The sequence below is a fragment of the Watersipora subatra genome, chromosome 4 (assembly GCF_963576615.1).
Source record: "Watersipora subatra chromosome 4, tzWatSuba1.1, whole genome shotgun sequence".
Lineage (NCBI taxonomy): Eukaryota > Metazoa > Bryozoa > Gymnolaemata > Cheilostomatida > Watersiporidae > Watersipora > Watersipora subatra.
In genome coordinates, this window is record NC_088711.1 from 23027767 (window position 1) to 23050499 (window position 22733).

The following is a 22733-nucleotide window of genomic DNA, read 5'->3' on the forward strand; positions in this document are numbered from 1 at the left end:
CAATTACTCTTTCAGTATTGCATCAGTCTAGTCTTAAAAACATCCAATAAGGCATTTAGTGTATGTTATTCCATAATACATGTATCTGCGCCATCCTGTAACCTATCTTTTCTCAGCCTATCTTCAGCTTTTTCATTTTAATCTTATGAAAAACTATTAAATAACCTAAATGTTGATCATGAATATCTGGATCATATACACAGTATGAATGTTGTAACGCATTTAATCCGATACATACAAGCTTTAACACAAACCTTTGTACATACCCGGTTATGAAGTGTGAACCCATGAAGCTATCCCCTAGTAAGAATACCAGATTTAGCCTTCAGCGTGCAACACATAATAGCCTGCACATTGTTACAGAGTATTTCACATCAGATGGAAAATATAGTATGTAGTAAGACTTCATGCTATAAGGCATGCATTCTGTTATTAGTACAACCGTCAGAAAGTGTGTTGACACTACCAACCCTTGCTGCTTGCATCAAAGGAAAAACAAATATTCACACTGTCCAACCTGCACTTGCAGTAGCCATCCCTACAGCTCATACCAACACAATACGAGTGGTTGCTACTCCCGTAGGTAATGTATTACCTGAGGATCTTCAACCATGAGGACTGTCTAATGACTAAACTACATGTATGCAAAATATTAGTAAAAAACTTACTGTTTTAAGCCATTTTGGGTACTTGGTAATTTGTATATAAATCCCCAAACTGAACACTGAGTGTCCTAACTTAGAATTTTTATTAAATATCAGAGTTTCGGGTTCCAATAGCAAATGTGCAGCTAGTTGTAATAATAAATTATCAAGTTAAATTATAGATAGTAGAATATCAAGCGTATAGAAAATAACTACTTATAAAAACTGTTCATTTACTAGCGACATCATTGCATTTATTCAAATTATCTTTCATGTCAAAAGGTCTTCCATGTTATTTTCCCACACCCATACACCGTATATGCCTTGTATACTTCACCTTGCTTACACTCTGTGAGTTCCTAATGTCATAGAAAATGATTCTGACACCGAGACATGCAGCACTGACTCTTGTGAAGCTGATAAGGCATTTGTTGATGAGAAGTCTAAACATAGTTCCTGGTGTACATATCTGTGCTATTTGGTGTCCTTTCTCCTATGTCTCAGTAAGTGTTACTAGTGTTTATAGATTCCTCAGTCTTAACTTATCACGATAACATTAAGCGATTATTACCAATCCCTAAAAATGTTGTCTCAACCAACCACAAACAATTGCCTAAATAAGGTTTCATTATATTTCCATCAAAAAAGTTATTATTGAACAAATGATAGAGTATTTTATAATCATAATAATAGATCATTTATAGCAATGATGCCAACTGTCATACAAACCTAACATGGTAAACTGCTTATGAAGTGGGGGTGGGTACAGCACTGAGTTGATAAACTAATTGTCATCATGGGTTAATTAATAGTATGTCTGAAATTTCACATGGCAAGTGCACCTTGCTGTTACTTTGCATTGTTTAGGCTGAATATGTTGAAGGATTCCTATCCTCACCATGAGAACTCAAGATAACATGATAGTTTGTGGACTTGGTAGCAACCCTGATCAGTAGAGCAGTACTATGTTGTAGCTGGGCTTTAATAAATAAACCTGAGTTACCTACCTATAGCCTAATTATCAGCTTTCCTCATGGAATAACTATTACATAGTGCGTTGCTCCCCTTTACCATAGACCAGACCTAATACTTTTAACATTACCTTTACATAAGTGAAGTGAACACCTCAAGGGAATTTCCTTCTCATAACAAAAGAAGACAGACTACCTTAGAGGGCTTAAGAAAATTATTCTTGTCATATTTATTATAGTCAGTATTGGATTCTACCATGGCTACCACATCCTTGCAAAGGGCCTCTATGTGACACGATCAGAGAATATAGGCTCTCATAGATGGAACTACTGACTGACCGCACTAACCAACTGTGATGCCATAGAATCAAGTTGCTATGACAAATGACAACATCTAGTAGCCATCAAATAAAGAGATGAATGTGCAACAATGCTACAATACCCAAAAAGAACTCCATAAAAAGTTACAAAGTTATAAACAGTCTTCGCCATAATGAAAGTTTAGATATTTCTTGTCAGGGATATTTTCTCGTCAGATATTTCTATCAACACCGCTGGTGGAAGAAGAACCTTAGAAACACATCTGTGTTCTATAATTATGTCTAACACTAAATTTCTCTAGTTAATTGGAGAAAATAGAGCACATTAATTTTTCCAATTAATCAATAACTTTATGACTTTGGATGGACAAATAATTATATTTAAACAACATAAAAATAAATAGAGAAATACAGACTGCACGCCAATAATCAACTAACTTTTGAAGATGCATATATTTGGCTTATATATTAATATCAGCAAGCAAAATAATGAGCTTATACAAAATGACATAAGCATAATCTTTGGACTCATGGAACTAGGGATACAAAAGAAATCTAAAGCATTACCTTATCCTACTTATCGTAACAAGAGCGGCGTGAAAACCACGCAGATAAAACATTTTACATGTAAAAGAAAATAGTTGATATAGTATTAGCGACTTCGATTTGAACAGAGCAACTAAGCTGGCGAATGCAACTGGCAAAAGAATGAATATAATCTGTAAAAAGAGTATATGTACCACGTATGCTATGCTGGGCAACATGACTTGATGGCTATTCACTGGCCGTTCAAGGAATCGGTTGTAATGAGACAAATCAAACCGATAATAAGTCTTGGAAGATGATGAGCACCTAACTGCTACTCAGAGCATGGCTCATTTTCCACAGCACCCTAGCATATCTGTATATCTAGTAGAGTAAAACTCGCTTTTCCACACTCTTTCTACAGATCGGGCACTCAGTCATTCTGTCTCCGCACAGCTGGCAAGTAGCATGGCCACACAGAAATACCATGTTCTTGAGGCGATCCATGCACACTGGACAACTCGTGTGCTCCTTAATGTCATTGAGCTGCTGCGTGAGTTTGACTATGTCATGAGTGACTGCCACCTCATTGTTGGTCATCTACATGCAGAAGGCACACGACATGTTACACTCAATGAGAATTACAACTTACCCAAAGAAACAGCAAGCGTGCATTGATAGGCAGAGTATACTTAAAGAAATATTGCATAAGAGAGTACCTAATGGTCTGGCCTTCTCTGAGTGGGTAAAACATCTGTTTCTCACTCACACACAATATTAAACTTTCATTTCCATAGAGTTACCTTACCTTGTTAGTATCCTTCAGTCCGTTATTCATAACTCTAGACTCAGAGGTAGCATTGTTGATCTGTGCGGGGGTCTGTGGAGAGCCTCCGCAACAAATGGTGAAAGGTACAGTCTCTGTGATAGCCTCTCGACATTGTACACATTTCTTCATCAAACCAGCGCAGCCTTCGCAAGCACACATGTGACCGCATGGCTAAAATGTACCAATGAATGTGTAACGATGAAAGGACTGCCTTTGAAGTTCTGCATGTTATGATATGTGAGTAGAAGTATGGAAGCGATTATGTGCAAATAGAGCGATAAAGTTCATAGCCTGATGACATGACAGTGCAACCTGCGATTCCCATACGATACAAAATGTGAGCCGTGTATGTCAATGGAGTTTAATCTCAATAGAAATGACTGAAATCGTATTAACATGTTCCACATTAGAAACACCTTTATCACTATGAATTATGAAAATTAAATAATAATTGAATAACTCTAATTGAATAAATTGAATAATAAATACATATATATAATTATTAATTCACCAAAAGGGGTGAAAATGTATAAACATGTATATATAAAACGTGTATAAAAGACAAATATATACATGTATCTATCTATATGTATATTTCTCAAAGTATGACATCTGTTTTCGGTGCGTCCAGCTACAGCTATTCAAATTTTGGGATTAAAATTCCACATTGTGCTGGACTTGAACTCACAAAGATTGCGAATGCACTCTGATAATCCAGCGTTATAACCACGGAAGCTCTTACAATGGCTCACTTTTACTACATAACGTATACACCCTTTTCCGTTTTCACACCAAAATGACGTATTAGTTTAAACTCTATGAACTCTTTTAGCTCTATGAAACGCGATGCTTTTTCGTCCTCATTGTATTACGGCCAATTTGTTTTCGACAAAATGATATCAACATTAGATTCTCTCGAAATTAAAATTTGGCAATTAAATTCTATTAACTCTATGAAACACGATGCTTTTTTGCGTTTTCGTAAACTTCTATTTCTGGCTTTTCGTAAGGTGCAATTGCTAAATCGCGGTGAAGGTCAATACTTTTCACGCGGACAATTGTATTATCTCGAATAGGAATGGCCTCTACATTCTCTCACCATTCGGTCAGACGGCATAATTTCTAATTATAAGTAATCCTTTCTCACTGGCTAGACTTGAGAAAGTATTCATTCATTATTAGAGACGATGATTGGATTAGTATATTTCACATGGTTTTTATATTTCATCAGTAAAGAGATCATTATATCACTTGATAAAAGCAATTGAAAATGAAACTCACTAATTCATTGTTGTGCTAGGATTTCATGTAGTTTCAACTTGAGCTCTGCCATCACTTTACTACTAAGTTCTAAATGAACTTCCACAGCTGATGATTACATAGAATTGCATTTCTACCACACAGGAACCACTAGGAGCTTAAAATATTATGTTTTCACAAAAAAATAATGAAAAGAACCGGTTTTTTCGGCTGGTTTAAAGCGGGTTTAAACCGCTCGGTTTAAACCGAGCAACCCTGACAATTACCCACATGTTTCCTCTGTTATAATATTTTGTTTCAAGTGTTTTTGTTTGTGTTTTTCAGAGTATGGAAACCAATCAATATATATTTAATTGTTCTATATATAAATAAATTGCACCAACATGCGAGTAAATTGACATACGAGCTCAGTCCCAGAACACATTAAGCTCGTAAGTTGAAGTATGACTGTATATCTATATATATATATATATATATATATATATATATATATATATATATATATATATATATATATATATATATATATATATATATATATATCCATGTATGTATATAGTGAAATTGTTGTGTGCATTCTCTACTGAAAAGTGCTCAATGCTAGGCAGAGCCTATGTAAAATGTATTAAACCGTAGAACTAAAAAGTTGGCAACATTTTACTACTATTTAGTTTCGTACAGTTAAAACGACTGCACTCATCGGATAAAATTTTCCTAATAGAATATACTCTATGATACCTACATGATACATAATCAGATGGTTAAAATGATTCAAAGGGATTACTAGGAACTACAGATGTAACTTGTGAAAATTTTTGTCAAGCACAATCTAAATCGAGTTATTAAGAGTTACAGATGTAGCTTGTAAGATCATGATGTTGAAGCTATATAATTAGGAAATGTTGTTAAGTGACACAATAGCTTAATAAAAACTTTGTGGCATGCCTACACTTAGAAAGCATTGTAGTTCTTTTGTTAAAAGTTGATTTGCAACAAAATTTACATTACAGTTACTGGTATCAAAAGATTCACATTGTCTTACTCTGCTGTGTGGTAAGTGCAAAGTATGTGAAAATTTGATTACAAGCTCTTAAGCGCTCAAAAACGAACAGTTAATCGCCGCCATCACGAGACCGCCATAGATTAGAATCTCTTTCCAAAACGGCTCAAATGGGATGTAGTTGTTACAAGATGGCTTCTGTTTACACTTTCACGCAACCTCATTCGTCGAAATATTTTCACAAATATACTTCACGCGCTCAATAAAACCATGTCTATTGTTCTTACGCGTCTATTTCATCATCATTGTAATGCTGTCATTTTGAGCACTGATATCTCAGAACCCATTGTAAAAATTCATTTAATTTTTTAACTTTAGCTCGAAGGAGTGCATATCATCCTCTGATTAACATGACGAGCCTGTTGATCACTGGGATGGTCGAAAAATGTCGCAGAAATTGTTCGCGACTGTTTGGCAGGAAGTATGGGTCACATGATCACATTACGACTAGATTATTAGACCAAGCCGAAACAAAACTGTAAAGTAGCGAACATCTATATTTGGAAAGGGCTCTTCGGTAAAACCCGAAGTGTTTGTCATAAACTAGTGGTACGAGAAGTTTTATATTGAGTCTGTTATTGGCCTTTCAATTTACGTGAGAACATCACGTGACAAAACAATAATCAAATGTAATGACTACGTCAGAGAAATAAACTGATTTCAATCTACGGCGGTTTCATGATGGCGGGGATTAACTGTTCGTTTTTGAGCTTTTAAGAGCTTGTAATCACATTTCCACATATTTTGCACCAACAACACAGCAGAATAAGACATGGTGAATCTTTTAATACCAAATAACTGTAATGTAAATTTTGTTGCAAGTCAACCTTTAAGAGATGCTAAATGTAGCATGTAAACTATAAAAAAACTTTTCCCAAAGGCAAAGCTCACACCTCCCGGGAAATGTTGTCCTAACAGTTTTATATAGTAAAATGTCTAATAAGCAAAAACTATTTTATGAAACCACTGTAACCACCCATACGCTTCAATTAAACTTCGTAAATTAAAAGGTTACGACAATGCTGCTTCTCTATAGGGCAAAAGTCTTGCCTCTCCCACTACAAAGGAGTTAACGCTAAGCATAGGTGAGTCATAATTGTGAAGAAAATAATAGTCATAAAAGTTCAAAATGATGAAAGAAGAGGAATAGTATAAAAATGCTGAGCCAGACTGTCACCTACCTTGAAGAGGCAGTTGGCAGACTTCTCTGAGCAGACGATACACTCTTCTATAGGAGTGCGTGACTCGACAGTCTGCTTGCATAGGAGGCAGCGTTTCACACGTGACGAGCACTGACTACAAGTTGTCACGTGACCGCATGGAGAGAAGAGTATATCTCTCTTAGCATCTGAGCAGACCATGCACTCGTCGAGGGACTCGCTATCTGATGAGGTAGAGGAGAAGTTGGCGAGGGTGTTGGAGACGGTCATGGCAGGACTGTAATAGGATGGAGTTCGAAGTTCTAACTTACACATACATACGTATATAATGGAGAGATAATTATCATTAAGGTTGCAGTGCCAATCAAATAGTAGATGAAAAAGCAAATTGACCTGACTTCAAAAACTTCAGACTAAGGTGGCATGCGTTAACCCTTTTGCTGCCAAGGACGAATTTTTATGCGTTTTCTGGGGTTGAGTGCCACAGACGCATAATTGCGACTTTCCCAACAATTGCGTAGTAACTTCATTTTATTATTCGTCGACAACATAACCCATGGTCTTTAGGACTTTCAAGATATTGACAACGTTGTCCGAAAATATCTTTATAAAATTAGCCTAAAATAACGAAGCAATTTTAAACTTTTGTTTGAGAACTACTAACTTAAAAACGACCAATTTTTGTGTGAGTTCATTAACTACCGCGCGCGAGTCAGAAAACAGGTAATTACTTATGTTGATGACGTTATAGTCAATTCAGATTTAGATTTTCATGGTTATACAAATAATTGAAGTAGCAGCAGTGACTGATAGTGGTGAAAGTAAGTTTTCTAAGAGTAAGGAACAATGTGGAGGATCGTCTTAGCTTTGTAGCGATCGCTTCACATAGCTTTATCATCGCACAAAGTATAGATACATTGAATTTTTTGCATAGCAATATGTTAGCAAAATAAAATATGTTACAAAAATGTTCTAGATAGAGTTTGAAATTGAAAAAATATTGTAGCTATATATATCATGAAGCAATATCGGCAATTTTTGGTAAAATGGCTGGCACTAGGCCGATAGCTAATTTCGTACATGGTAGGCAGCGAAAAAGTTAAGACATCATAAAGGGTTCATAAGGGTAAACTAGAAGGGGTAATGTAACAGCTCACATTATAGGTATGCAAGTATACACGCTATCAGCATAACAACATTATAATTTATATAACAGGCATTGCATTGCCAGCGAATATATATGCACTCCCAAAGAAGCAGATAAACATACCTCTTCTTGTCTGAAAAACTTTTTGCAAGAGCTTTGCAGAGGTTAGGGTCGGGACAAAGGTCAAGAGGCGTTTGCCCTTTCTTGTTTTTGAGATTTAGATCTGCCCCATTGGCAGCCAGAAAGCAGGCTATAGAAGCGCTTGATGACTTCTTTTCAGATCCTTGTAAACTCAGCCCGAGCTGCAAACAATAAGGCTTTTCAATTATATAAGATTAAATGTTGTTGATTAAACCATAACTGCCACGAATAACTTTTATCGTATTTACTAGGTAAATCAGACACGCTGATTCCGATTTTGTAATCAAAATAAAGATTAGGCCACTAACTTTCAGAGTAATGAAGGATTTTTTATAGCGTTTTAATATCGGTCTCGAAAACAACACGATCGTCATAACAAGCTCCGCCCATAAATACTTGACGTAACCTAGCTTTTTAGGAACAGAAGTTACGTAGGGATGTTTAGACCGATTTAGAATAATAGAGATGGGCGTTTTAAAATCCATTAATATCTAAATTCAGCCTTAAAAATAATATCAGTCTTTTCTGAAAGGTAGATGAGCTATTTAGCATTGCATATTTAAAAAGCGCGATAACAACGCTAGCTCGTGATAAAACCGCGCTTTTTGAGCTAATTTTTCTCGGCGTCCAGCCCATTTAAACGTCATGTAACAAGCTGTGAGCAATTTTAAATAGTTTATATCTCTTTCATAAAAAAACTGAAACTATTTTACAGGCTGGATTTAGATAATAATGGGTTTTAAGACACCAATCTCTATTATTCTAAATCGGACTAAACATTCCTAACTTCCGTTTCTGAAAAAGCTAGGTTTCGTCACATATTTATGGGCGGAGCTTGCAATGCCGATTGTGTTGTTTTCGAAACGGATATTGAAACGCTTTAAAAAAGCCTAAATGACTTTGAAGGTTAGTGGACTAATCTTTATTTTGAGTACAAAATCGGAATCAGCGTGTCTGATTTACCTAGTAAATACGATAAAAGTTGTTCGTGACAGTTATGGTTTAAAGTTGACATCCGCACTGCAAAAGTTCGGTGCAGCCAAGTTCAGAATCTAAAGATGTGGTTGCATCAAAAAGGTCGATTTAATGAAATTACAACCAATAGAAGGCTAAAACATCAGCTATAATTTGATGTCATTTTTGCCTTTGCAGACCAATCCTGTCCAGAGATATATGCATTTGAATGAGGCCATCTTTTAAAAAGCTCAGATTCCAGCGGGTGCTTAATTCGTGACGTAACTGGTGATACATCTGAAAAGAGTCCACAAGTGATAAATATAAGATCACTTTATTAGCCAATCATGGAACTATGTGAGTGGCCACGACTTGGATGGATATTTTTAATAAAAGCTTTATGCCAAGATGAAAATTTTTTGGCTTGTAAAAATTATATAATAAAATAATATTGTTGAAGATAATGCAAAACATGATTTCCAAAACATTAAATACATCATAGCCCCGTTGACACCTGTGCTGAAATTTTGTCTGATAGATGGATTTATGAAGTGTAATCAGAGCTGTATGGACAGGTACTTTTGCATAGCTCGACCATTTGTTTAGTACTTGAATCAACTAATCAAATGTCACCAGTGAATTTTTTTCTACAAATTGATACCAATAATGACTCAACAACATTGAAAGTTGACTATACAATGTACATGACTTTTAGGGATGTAGTTGGTTTCGCCACATATTCTTTTCATAGACGCAGCTTGCTTATTTTACTTAGTAAGAAACTAGTTTTCGGTGTGGGTAGCGACAGAACTGTGTCGATGCAAAGACCTTATTCTACAGTTTGCTTGACATAATTACCGTAGACTGGTAGAAATGGTAGTCGGTACAAAGATGCTTACACAGCATTTAGAGGAAGCTAATATGACAAGATTTTAATTTCCCTTGTTTGAGGCGTTTGAGACATTGATAATAATGTATCTGCAGCTAGATTTAAAATTTTATTCTAGCCAACATGAGCAAATACAAGATAAAATATATGCCAATAGAGCCACGTAGGACTAGACTTTTACCGCAATAGCCGATGCGAATACAAGAGATAGAGACAGGTTGTATCACGTGTTACATCATTTTGGGCAAGTCGGCAAGTTTTTTTGGCCTGAGCGGCGATCAATATTTTTTGATTTTAATCTTCAAATATTTTGACAATGAGATCGCCTAATACAACACACAACATATCAACTGATAGACAAAGAAAAATACTTTCTTTTAAAATCAACTCAAATTTGATGCAACCACATCTTTAACGCCACTTTGAAAAGATGGTGTAGAAGGGCGGTGGCAAACCTACCCGTCCGATATCTTGCAGGTCCTGGAGTTGACGAAGCTGAGAAAGTGTGTGGTTTCGCAATGCTTCATGCAGTGGCGTGTCACCATCCTTGTCTACTATGTTTAGGCTCGCTTTCTTCTTCACCAGTAGTCTTCAATAGAATCACTGATAAGATAAACCAAACAAATAGAAAAAAAATTTGGAGAAGGGCAGCAGCCTTAAAGCTACTATATAAATGCAATTATGTCTAACATCAATTTACATGCAATCCGGGAGAACATGACACCAATAGTAAGATTAGTCATACACATCTGAGAGAACATAAACTCTACGGTAATATTAACGACACCAGCTCTAAATACTCTGCAGCAAAACCCAAAATATAGGCAACAGGTTAATGAGAAAATGTAAACTAGAGAGAACTACCCTTAAAAAACAGAAAAAGGAGATTGCGACATGAAGAGAAAAAAGAATTTCCATGAATATATACTATTACCTGACTATCTGTGTGTGCTGGCGCTCTACAGCAAGGTGCAGTGGAGTCTGCAGATTTATGTTCTGTACATTTACATTCGCACTCCCGACCTTAACCAATAAATCCGCAACCTATTAAAGATGTAGCTGAATATTAATCATATCTCTCTTAACTCTCTTCCTACGCTAGTATGTGATAAGCTATAAAATTAACTTTTCAACTTCTGATTTGTACATAATGCTTTAAAAATAACTACAAATCTAAAATACTCAAAAAATCAAGGTAAGATATAGTCAAACATCGACATAGGAAATGAATTCATTTCAAAAATTGCCTCTAATGCTGAAATGTTTACATAAGAATACACGGGATGTCATTTGATTTGGTCCATAACTCAAGATCTATAACGATGAATAATTTAAGTAAAATATAAGCATTACATTAAACTATGCAAGAACTACATGTAATTATATGTGAATTATGAATAATGTATAAAAAACAATTTATAAAGTCATGGCCAATAAAAAAATATAATTTTACTTTACGTCTGAGGCATGTGAACAGAAGTATAGACCTGGCCATGCTTAGACTTAATAGCAGAGGTAGTAATATAAATACTCGGTGTAACTTAAAAACTAAAAACAGATCGTACTAGGAGATATCATTATTGAAATTATAAAATCTACTCAGGTGAGTAGATTGTATAATAACATTTTAGCGCATTCCAACTATCTCCATACTGTCACTATTCCTACTAGCATAAAAGCCTGTCTTGACCACATTATCATAAACTTTGACAATTTTTCCATACAGAGTAGTGCCATTCATACTGACATAAGCGACCATTTGCCAACTTTTATTGCTCTGCACCCCCACCAACTTCAGACCACATTTCTCAGACAGTCATTTGTGTCGTCGCTCTTTCAAAACCTATGACAAACAAGCTTTTACTTCTGATCCTTTTAACACCAACTGGCACTCAATATATGAAACAAACTCTACTGAAACAAAGTATAACACTTTCTTAGACATCTTTGAAACAACTTGCAACAAGCATTTTATCAATACCCCTTCATCACCCAATCACGCAACCAACCGAAAACCTTGGATTTCAGCTCGTATATATAAGTCTATTTTAAAGCGAGACTACCTCTACTCTCAAACACTCAACTCTCCACTTAACTCAAAGTTGAAAATTCGATATAAAAAACTAAGGAATCAAATAACCATGAAGCTCCGCAATGCCAAATCAACCTACTTTGAATCCCTAATAAAAGGTGCTTCAGGGCCTAAACACCTCTGGCAAATCTTAAATAATGGGATTGGCAAAACTAATTTATCATCATCAGCCCCAAAATCTATAATACACAATGAATAAGGACTGACTACAGAGATTGATATAACCAACACCTTTAACAGCTATTTTACTTCTATTGGTCCATCCCTGGCACAAAATTTGAAAAAGTTTAATCATAATTCAGTAGAGCTAACACAAAGGATATCAACTAAAAGATATCAACTTTCAAATTATCGCAAGTCGGCGTCAATGATGTAACCAAGCTTCTAAAAAAGGTTAACCCAGCCAAAGCAACCGGATTTGACAACATTCCATCAAAATTAGTTAATGATGCGGCAGAAGCTATTGCTCCTGTAATAAATGACATTTTGAACTCCAGCTTAACAACTTCTCAAATACCAAGTAAAATGAAAATAGCTAAAGTAAAACCCTTGTTTAAAAAAGGCTCAAATAAAATTTGCTTTAATTACAGACCCATTAGTTTGCTACCAGTGCTAAGATAATTGAAAAAGCTGTAAATAAACAGATTATGGAATACTGTTTATTTACTGGAATAATTTACTGCTTAACGATGGGCAATATGGTTTTAGGAGAAAGCGCAGCACCAAGGATGCACTAATTAAATTGACTAAAAATGTTTTAAAATCCTTAAACGATGGTAAATGTGTTCTTGGCATCTTTCTAGATTTTAGTAAAGCCTTTGACCACATAGATTATAACATATTGTACTCAAAACTCCACAATCTTAATTTTGACATCACCAAAATTAACTGGATCAAAAGCTATCCAACCAAACGTAAACAACACAATATTATTGGTAACACTTTATCTTCCGTACTAGATTTAACATGTGGTGTACCTCAAGGTTCCATCCTTGGTCCAACTCATTTTTTAATTTACATAAATGATTTAACACATGTCACCAACCTTTTCACACCTTTGCTCTATGCAGATGACACTAATCTCTTTTTCGAATCCTCTAACATCAACGATCACATAGATTGTTTAAATAATGGGTGTCCTACCACACAAAGCTGTCGTCAGAATAGTCACTTTTAAAATCACTGTCGTCACTTTTAAAATCACTGTCGTCACTTTTAAAATCACTGTCACCTTTTTCAAATTGGTAACCAAAACAACCTCTTTCTTCGCATTCGTTATTTTAATACAAATATCTATACTGGTGGCACTGGGTTGCGTTAAAAAATCTGAAACTCGCTAGGTTTGAACTTCTGCTAACCAAAAGCATGGCTCAACCAGCGACCTTCACAAACATATTAGTGATGTTTGGGAGCGTTGCTGATTACTTCGCGAAGAGTGACAGCCGTCTTAGGTTTTTAGAGCTATATTTCTTGTACGGAAAATAGACCGAGATTGCCTTTAATAATCAATGTCAGTCACAGACTTGGAAACGGATTTGCTGTCAATGTCGTGACATTTCATTGCTTTAATTATTTGGCAGTCTATAAATGCTGGGCCAGCTGCTCCAAACCAAAACTAGTGAAGTTTCGGTTGACCGTGGTGATTTATGAACAAATAATAAGTTAGTAACGCTACGGCAACACGTAACAAAATTTCCGTTGGTTCTAACCAAAATCACGAAATGATTGAAACACACAGAATTATTCTGCGCTGCTAGAATCGTGCTAACGAGCACGATCTCAGCAGCTTTTGGAATTAGTATAGTCAAAGAGACGTATAATGACACACAATAGTAAAAGTATAAGTGCAAATCAACATAGTATACACGATGCAATTGCTTAAATTGCGTTATTGAATGTATTTATTGTTTGGACGCTATAGCTACAATTTGTTTATTTTTTAATTATATTTCCTTTCTAGCAGCAAAAGTTTTGTGGTAGAGAATGTCGACATCTCTAGCGCAAACAAGTCAGTTGCATCGTATTTACTATCATAACTTTCTGTGATAATTTTCTTGTGTGTCGCATATGTTTTCGGACTACGTATATCTTAAAATTTGCTTATGTCGTGTTTGTTAACTAATAATAGCGCGACTTAGACAGTTACATCGTGTGTTCTATGTTGAAATGCTTCCGTATTTTTATTGTGTGTCACGGTACATGTCTTGGACTATACTAATTGCTAAAGCTGCTAGAATCGTGCTCGCTAATAATTTGTTTAATCTGTTAAAAGCGTTTCGTCGACGAACTCGGTGGGCAAGCACAGCTCAAATAATTCTGTGAATTTTGACCGATTAATGCTGCGTTTTTCGTGATTTCGGCCAGAACTCCGAACCAACGAAAAATTCGTTACGTGCAGCCGTACCTTTAGTAATCCTATTTACGCAATCCTCGTCACCTACATTGGTAAATGGTCGTCTCGTCTGTCACTTTTTAAATATCCCTGTCGTCGGGTCGTCAGAATCGTCACAAAACATGGGAGGACCCCCAATAATGAACTTCTTGCTATTCAAAACTGGTGCACTTCTAACAAACTCACCTTAAATGTTGATAATTTCATGTTACTAAAAAACCCCTAAAATAAATTTCATCTAGCTAACACTCATCCCTTTTTCATTGTCAACAAACCAATTTGTCAGACAGATCACAATAAAATTCTTAGGTATTTTCATTGATTCTAATCTCACTTGGAAAAATCACATCAAATATTTACTAAAACAACTGAGACCCTTATTAGGCTTACTCTAGCGCACATCAGAATATTTACCCCACAAACCTCTGCTTTTATTATACAATTCCATGGTTAATTCAAAACTTTCATATTGCATTGAGGCATGGGGCAATACGCCTCCCACCCATCTTACAAATTTAATAACACTTCAAAAGCGCATGATAAGGACCATTCACACAAAAACCTGCCTCACCCACATCAAACCTCTTTTCGAATCATCATCCATACTACCTATCAGTTCACTATATTCATATCACATTATACTTTTAGCCTATCAAGAATTTGATTGTAATTACATCCCTCGCACAATATATCAAACTCGATTCTCAAATTTCTGTCTAAATCTCCCACAATCTTCTTCCTGTGCAGGCCATCACGGGATGGATTACCAACAGGCTATTTTTTGGAACCAACTCTCTAATACTATTAAAGGCCTAGAGATGGTGGCAAGTTTCAAGAAAAAAACTTAAGTTACTTCTTTTAACAAGTGAATAAAACCTAATTACCCATAAAAATTGACGTTGATTATACGATGACGATAAGCCCAAAGCCGCGACTAGCTATGCTATTGCGTATTATGAACTTCATCACTCTTCCAGCTTTTTTAGCTGAAAAGCTATTCTAACATCATCCATTTTATAAGACTTCCTAAATATGGTCTTCTTGAAACAACCAAAGTATGTAAACAAATGAGTTTCATGTTTGAAACATCAGTTTTCTTTTAATATGATTGTAAATGAGCTCATCGTTCCTCGGTTTATTAAGAACGAAAAACTGTTTGCATGATATATTTTTCCATAGAATGACCGTCTGAAAATTTCATTGAGTTTTATTTATGTTAAAGTCATTAGAGAAAGTTCAATTTTACTAGAAGGAGTTTAAAAAAGATGTGACACCTGCTAAGCCAATACCCTTGTTGCAATAATTCCTTTATTTAAATCAGAACTAACTTCCAAGTTAAAATATTTATAATCATCTGTCATGCTCGTGTGCAAGCAGGGTAGTGCAGGTCTATAAGAAGCGCAAAGTACTGTCATGTAGCCGATCTATTCAGCTAACTAAAATAAATGCTGCGTGTAATGATATGATAATAAATGCTGCGTGTAATGATATGATAATAAATGCGTAAAGGTGAAAACACACTAGGCGATATTTAGAGCGATATCGCGCTGCGTGGCGCTAATCTGCGCTAGAACTAGCTCAGCGAGCTCATGCAGAGCGCTAACGCTAGACTTTCTCTGCACACTTTATCGCTAGCGAGATGCATTTCAATTGGTTTGTTTTTACCAGAATGCAACTTTATGGCGGGTAATTATTTCTTATCGATGTTCACTAATGTACAGCAGCGACAATTCTGTACCTATTTTGTTACGATTAAAACATTTTCAGAACGAACACGGAATTGTTCATAAATTTAATAAAAGCTCTCCCAGTTCTGTACACCATAACTGAGTTGATAATAATAAAAGCCATAATAAAAATCTGAGTTAAAAACCAACATTTGGAGTCAATCGTTGCACAGGTTGACCATCTTAAGAATAGTAAATATTTAATATTTTAAATATAAAAACTCCTACAAAATAAATATATATATAAATCGTAAAATATTACAGTTACAAATACAATAATCATTTTTTCTTGTAGTGTAAGCAGTGTACAATCCGTAAAAGTGAGATAGGTTTAATAACAAAAGCGGAAGTTGTTTAAGTTGTTGCCGAGACGGCGCCATATTGACTTACCTAAACTTATTAACAACTCCGAAGAAACTAATGATACAGATATTTATTGGCAGTTTGTGAACATGCCCATTATATCGTTTGTAAGTGAATCGCTCAAGTGTGTTTATTCACACGCCAGTAATATCTCCGCCCTTCTTATGACACTCACAATAAAATCGCCTAGCGTGTTTGGGCCTTAAAACTTATTACAAAATCACATTTTACGACCGATATAATAATTAGTGTGTGGTCATCGCATCTAATTTACAAGGTAATTCTACTAAAGATAATTTTATATATGTTAAGACGCTTCAAGGTAGATTTTAAGTGGCTGACTGACATTAATTTGTTTGCTATTGACCTTGACACTGTGCTCTTAGAGTAATAAGGACTAAAATCCCTGTGATGCGTAGCAAAACTTCTGATTTATCCTCGGCTAGCTAAAGTTAAAAAGGTAACAGAGAGCAACTATCATGCAAATGAATATTCACGCGCTCAACCATTTTCTTTCGCAACGTGTGGCCTACCTCCACGTGGTTGTTGAGGGAAGCGAGGTGGAGGGCAGTGTAGCCATCATCTTTCTTCTCATCTACCACCCAATTCTTTGAACTTTTATTCAATATGATCTTCATAGCCGATGGGTTTCCTGTATCAGTGAGGCAAACAAATGCGACACAAACAAATCACAGGATACTCCAATGTTGCACCCAGTGAGTCATGAAATAGTGTGATGGTTACACATGCAGCGCACAGCTTGTGCTGCCTGTCAGGCTCCAACGTTTGCTCGCATAAAAATAATACACCTACCTCGAAGTGCAGCATGATGTATGGCATTGAAGCCATTATTGTTCGAGATGGTAACATCAGCATTGTAATCTAACAGGAGAGACAGCATGTCATCCCTCTTCTTACTGATTGTATCATGCAGGGGTGTGTCACCCTCACCATCCTGCAGGCTGGCATGGCAGCCCAATTCGAGAAGAGTTTTTACAACTGTGATATGACCTGTTGAACAAACACAGAATTTCCCGTGATTATGAATACAGTGTTGGCAAAGCAGGCATCTCTACCATGAAAAGCCATAGTCCGCATCAAAACAACAAACACATGACAGAGCGTAGCAGTATTGTCAGGCGAGTATAATAAATGTTTTATGGCAACAACATTGCTGGACAAAGTTGATAAAGTTGTGCTCTTGAAATCAAATTAATGTGTATCAATACTAGCAACACTTAAAAAATTATTAGACAACTAGTAACTACGATAAGCTTATAGCCGATGGTATTACACCCGCACCAAAACTCACCCTTGTTCACACCAATATGTAAAGGAGTTTGTCGCCTTTTATTGCGAGCATTTAGATCAGCTCCGCCGGCATGCAACTGCTCTATCACGCTTGACTCATCACCAAAGGCTGCGTGGTGTATCGCCCTATCACCATCTTTATCCTCTATCTCCAGGTCGCAGCCATTGCGCACCAGCACCCTCACCACCTGCAGCGCCATCATCACTCTACTTCAGCAATTGCAAGCTCAATTTGGTTGACCTTTTTTTGGCAAACCTTTTTAACATCATCGTGCAATCTACGACTCAACAAAGCTTAATATAAATGAATTTCGATAAAACTTATTCTGAAATTATTGTTACTGAAAAATCCGGAAAAACTTAATATAGTTAATAATGTATGTAATAATATATGTTAATAACTTAACAAAATAGATCAAATATAATATCTAACACAACTTTCTTCTGACTTGTACATTTCTTTTGTTACCTAACATTGTACCTCAAAAATACAGGCTTTTTGTAATTCTGAGATGCATTCCACAACAATAACATATTTGACAGCAGAATAGTTTTTACTTCTGATAGGTGATCGAGGGCTAGAAGATGAAATGTGTCCCGGCAGCTCTTAGTAAAGAAATGAATTAGTGCAAACAATAGGCGTGGTACGCTGGGATATTCCAAACCAGACGCGCCTGGTAGCTAAAGGGTTAAAGATGCAGTCTCGCAATGTGTTACGCCAGTTCTTGGTAATGAAGACCACAAGTGTAACTTACATCTGCATGACCGTTCTGGGCTGCCGCCTGCAATGCAGTATGTCCGACAAAAACTCCATTCGGGTCAGCGTCTTGAGTTTGTATAAGCTCCTCTACTTTACTGATGTCTCCATTAGCTGCTGCTTTCACAAGTTCCTCATTGATATCCCCTGCCGCATTGACAACACCAATACCTATGGCATGTCAGGGGTAAACATAGCGAGCAGGCCTATGTCTGCATGGTGATATACACTGATAGTAGGCACACGAAATGGTGGGCCATGGCACCATTACGTGTATATATTTATGCTAACAGATCTACCTTCTAACATGAAGCAAATAAAAAATAAAATATCTTCACCTGATACGTTGGTCTCAAAAAGCTTCTTTAGTAGTGCATTCAGCTTTTCTCCATCACTGGGGGCGGTGGAGGCAGCTGAGAAGGCTCCTTCATTAACTGAAGGCATTTTGAGAACAGCCTGAGGATTATATGTCCATGAGGTACCGCAAACATCTATTTTCAAGTCATTATCATGGTAGATCTGCTTGATGCATCCGACTTTGCCAAGAGTGGGTGACATAGCTTCAGCCCATTCTCCATGCCCTACGCGCAGATACATTAATAGAAAACCAAGAGTTGTAGATGAAAACTGTTTTGTTCCCTTACTGTTACTTAAAATATGACAGCGAGTCTGTCTGCCACAAGCGTTAACCATACACTACAATCTACTGCTAGAGCTGTGATAGTCAAGAAGTTTAGAAAAAACTTACCTCTTTGCAACACTTTCACTCTCTCAACATCATTGAGAATCTGTACAAGGTCACCAACCGCAAAACTAGTGGAGTTATCCGCCCCATACGATGAGCCTGAAGAAGCGCCACTGATACTATGGTGGGTAGAGTTGGCACCATGCACCTTAGTTAATACTCCTGGGTTAAACGTCCACCTAGCATTACAAAGAACAGAAAATTTACCTTCTGTGACTTACACAAGACCCGCTTCACAAAATGGACTATAATCTAATAACAATGCATAAGTGACTTACCTGTTACCACTTGGATAAGAGACTACAATATCATGATCTTCATCTATTCCAACCACCGAGCCATTTGTACTCATGCACTCATACATGCCATCTGCCCAGCCTCCATGACCATGCTGTAAGGACTGCACTATCTCCAGATCTAGGTCTATGCACACCTTTAATAAACAGCCCAATTCACAGAAACTCAATTTACCATAAAACCTGTATTTGAAAGCCACATTTAATTGCATACTGCTTCTATTTGACATTCTTGATTTTTACGACCCCATAATAGCAGGTGATCAGTAGAAAAGTGTACACAAAACCGTACTAATGACTCGATTACACCGATAACAATTAATTCGTTCATTATTTCAGCTCGTATCGAAGTCTATTTTCCAACTCCAAATCTTTACAATTTCTTCGTTAAGCCTTTGAATGCAACACCATAGAAATAATTATTAACTGTATTAAGCTAATAGTAGTTTCTTGTTTAACGTGGTCTTGATACTTGGATGTATGTAAAAAAAGTTTTCCCACTTACGATCGAGTCTGTGCCACTACATTTTTTGAGACTATTTAGATGACGCGCGGTTTCTTTTTATTTGCGCGAGAAGTGTATATTTCAAGTATCACTTTGCGAAAAATTGTTGGATGCTAATATCAATTAGCTCAGATGTACAGAAGAGGAGTGAGATCAGAAGACACTGTGGAAAGTATCCAACAGCCAGAAAAATGTGAAATGGTTCTAAAGGAAAGCAGCAATCCAAACGCAATTGGCCGAGCAAACTATGCTAGTATTTTTGTTTTGAAAATGTCAACTTTTGTTTCTAAATGTATTATAAATACAGCTTGTTATAAATGTCACTTGTTCTTGATTACATATTGGTAGCATTTGATAGATTGTTATTATATAACTTATAAATTTGCAGATTTATAGCATATGATTTATTTCATTTATTTATTATTTATGTATTATTAATCTGAACTCAGCTTACAATGGATCCATGCTCGTAACTCCTGTTCTATTGCACATAAAAATCCAGTTTTGGCTGCCAGTATCAGCTTCCCATGCATATTTATTTAGAGATCTATGACAAGTTGGAAGCAAGTTGGTAAATTTCTTGCATCCAAAAGGGTTAATGTCGCTCTGCCCAAAGAAAAGTGCAAAATATAGGCGACGGTCGATTCGCCCATGAAAGAGTTAAATTATTTTCTCAATATTTTGATGAGGTGTTTGAAAAATACAATGCCACCCTTTATTTGACAGTTACCTTTAAAAAGGCATCACTCTAAAGGAAGGGTTGAAGAATAGAGCATCATAGCGTTCAAAGAAAGGTTTTATGATAAATACAAAATCAACAAAAAAATGCTAAAAATATTAAAAGAGGATCTTTCAGGGATTTACTTTGACAGGCTTCAAGTTAATGAACGCACGACTAGGCCTACCTGGTCAGAAACTTGATAGCCAATATTTCCTGCCTTCAACTCAGGATTATTCAACCCAAGCAATGGAAGATGATCTCTATAGACATAACCTCCTTTTGCATCGGTGGCAACTTTCAAATCCATCATACCTAATATACCACATAACATATACATAACATATACAACGTAACAACACAAATAACCTTGATAAACAATACATTTTTTGAAATTTACCAAAACAGTAAAGGTAACAAACCACATGTATATAGGAAGTTGAATTACCATCAAATCCAATTCGATAGAGATTCTTGGCTCCATTATCCCAGAGTACATAAGCCGCACTTTTAAGACTTGCAGCACTCCAGTCTTGCACCTCTGTCACTTTTCCACGCCTACCATTTCCACCGTCTTGATCATCCCATTGCCAGTCGACGCCTCGTACAACTCTTGCACCCGGAAAGATCCCACGCAAGGATATCTTTTTTGTTTTTCTTCTTGAATCTAGGAGAATTTTTTCCTGCCCTGGCGCACTTAATCTAAAAAACCTATGCCTTAAGTTGTGTTTGTCTGAGTGATAGCACGTAGAGCAAAGGTCATAGTTTGAGCACTCAGCACATTTCCATCGAATTCCGAATATTGGCTGGGCTCGACATGTATCACACAGGGTTCCATCATGTTTGAGACCAGTTGATGATGTATCAACAATTCGTAAATCATACTGATCTGAGCAACGATAATTTGCTGCAGTGCCATTATCCCATACTACAACAACTTCTTCTGGTGACTCAAAATTCCTTATGGTCCCAATGTGACCTTCGCCTCCATCTTGTTTGCCCCATTTCCAATCTGGTCCACGGATAACACGGCTGCCGATACCTTCAATAATGTTAACTCTCGCAACTCTATTTTGAGAATTTAGGTTGCTGTCCGCCATAACTGGAATAAAAAAATGTAAACGTAAGGCAATCTCTAGAAATTAATCAATGCCTACAAATTATCACGTCGTAAGAATACAGCAAAGTTAAAAACATATTTACAAAAAAGGACTGTTAAGAACTTAATGACAGTTTTTGAGTGTAAACAAAAACACAGCCAAAATTTAAAAATAGTTTTAGCTGACAGAACAACTAGCAGTCTATGTATTGGAAGAGTATACAAATATTAACGGTATAACAAGTCGAAAATTACGATGTGTCTTGTAAGTCTATGCATAATAAGAACGACTGTGCAACAAAAAGCTTATGCATTGTTGTGTAAAAGACTTACTTTTAAAATATTATATTGTTAGGGTTTCGTGCTGCACGGCTCCGGATATTCATTAGCTTGGAGATTTTATTTAGGCAATTCCAAACTACATCCTGTTATTTTACGCAAGCGCGGACAAAAAATAGCTATTCAGCTAGTGGCCTTTTTCAAAACACGATTCGTGCTGTGCTGTCCAATAGTTCGCATTAACCGCCTTCTAGACACGCCTTCGCGTTAATCTGTTGCATTTATTTATACCTATTTACTCGTGTACAATCGAATATCTAGTACATACTTAAATCAGCAGTAGTTTAACACTTTGTAAAGTAAGAACAACGTCACATCACAATGTTTTTAAACTAACTTCGCAATTTTTTTTTAGCTGATCGTTTAGTAAACATGAACATCTTCTTAATATTTTCATGGTAATCAATTTTAGCTGCGTCATTACATTCATTTAATCATATATGTTTGACAAAGACGAATGTTCCTTGTGCCGACTGTTGAAACGTAAAC

General features: G+C 36.2%; 1 protein-coding gene and 1 pseudogene across 1 annotated transcript; one reads left to right on the forward strand and one right to left on the reverse strand.

Annotated features, from left to right (window-relative positions):
• Positions 1-2302: 2302 nt before the first annotated feature.
• Positions 2303-21906, reverse strand: LOC137394056 (E3 ubiquitin-protein ligase MIB1-like). Its single transcript, XM_068080774.1, has 15 exons — positions 21255-21906; positions 20994-21121; positions 19566-19720; positions 19291-19466; positions 18881-19123; positions 18541-18713; positions 17787-17973; positions 17288-17485; positions 17008-17126; positions 10835-10944; positions 10360-10489; positions 8040-8218; positions 6791-7046; positions 3269-3460; positions 2303-3060 (listed from the first exon to the last, which is right to left on the reverse strand). The coding sequence occupies exons 1-15, from the start codon at positions 21904-21906 to the stop codon at positions 2845-2847; spliced, it is 3114 nt and encodes a 1037-aa protein (XP_067936875.1). The 3' UTR covers positions 2303-2844.
• Positions 11262-12368, forward strand: LOC137392949 (uncharacterized; annotated as a pseudogene).
• Positions 21907-22733: the final 827 nt, after the last annotated feature.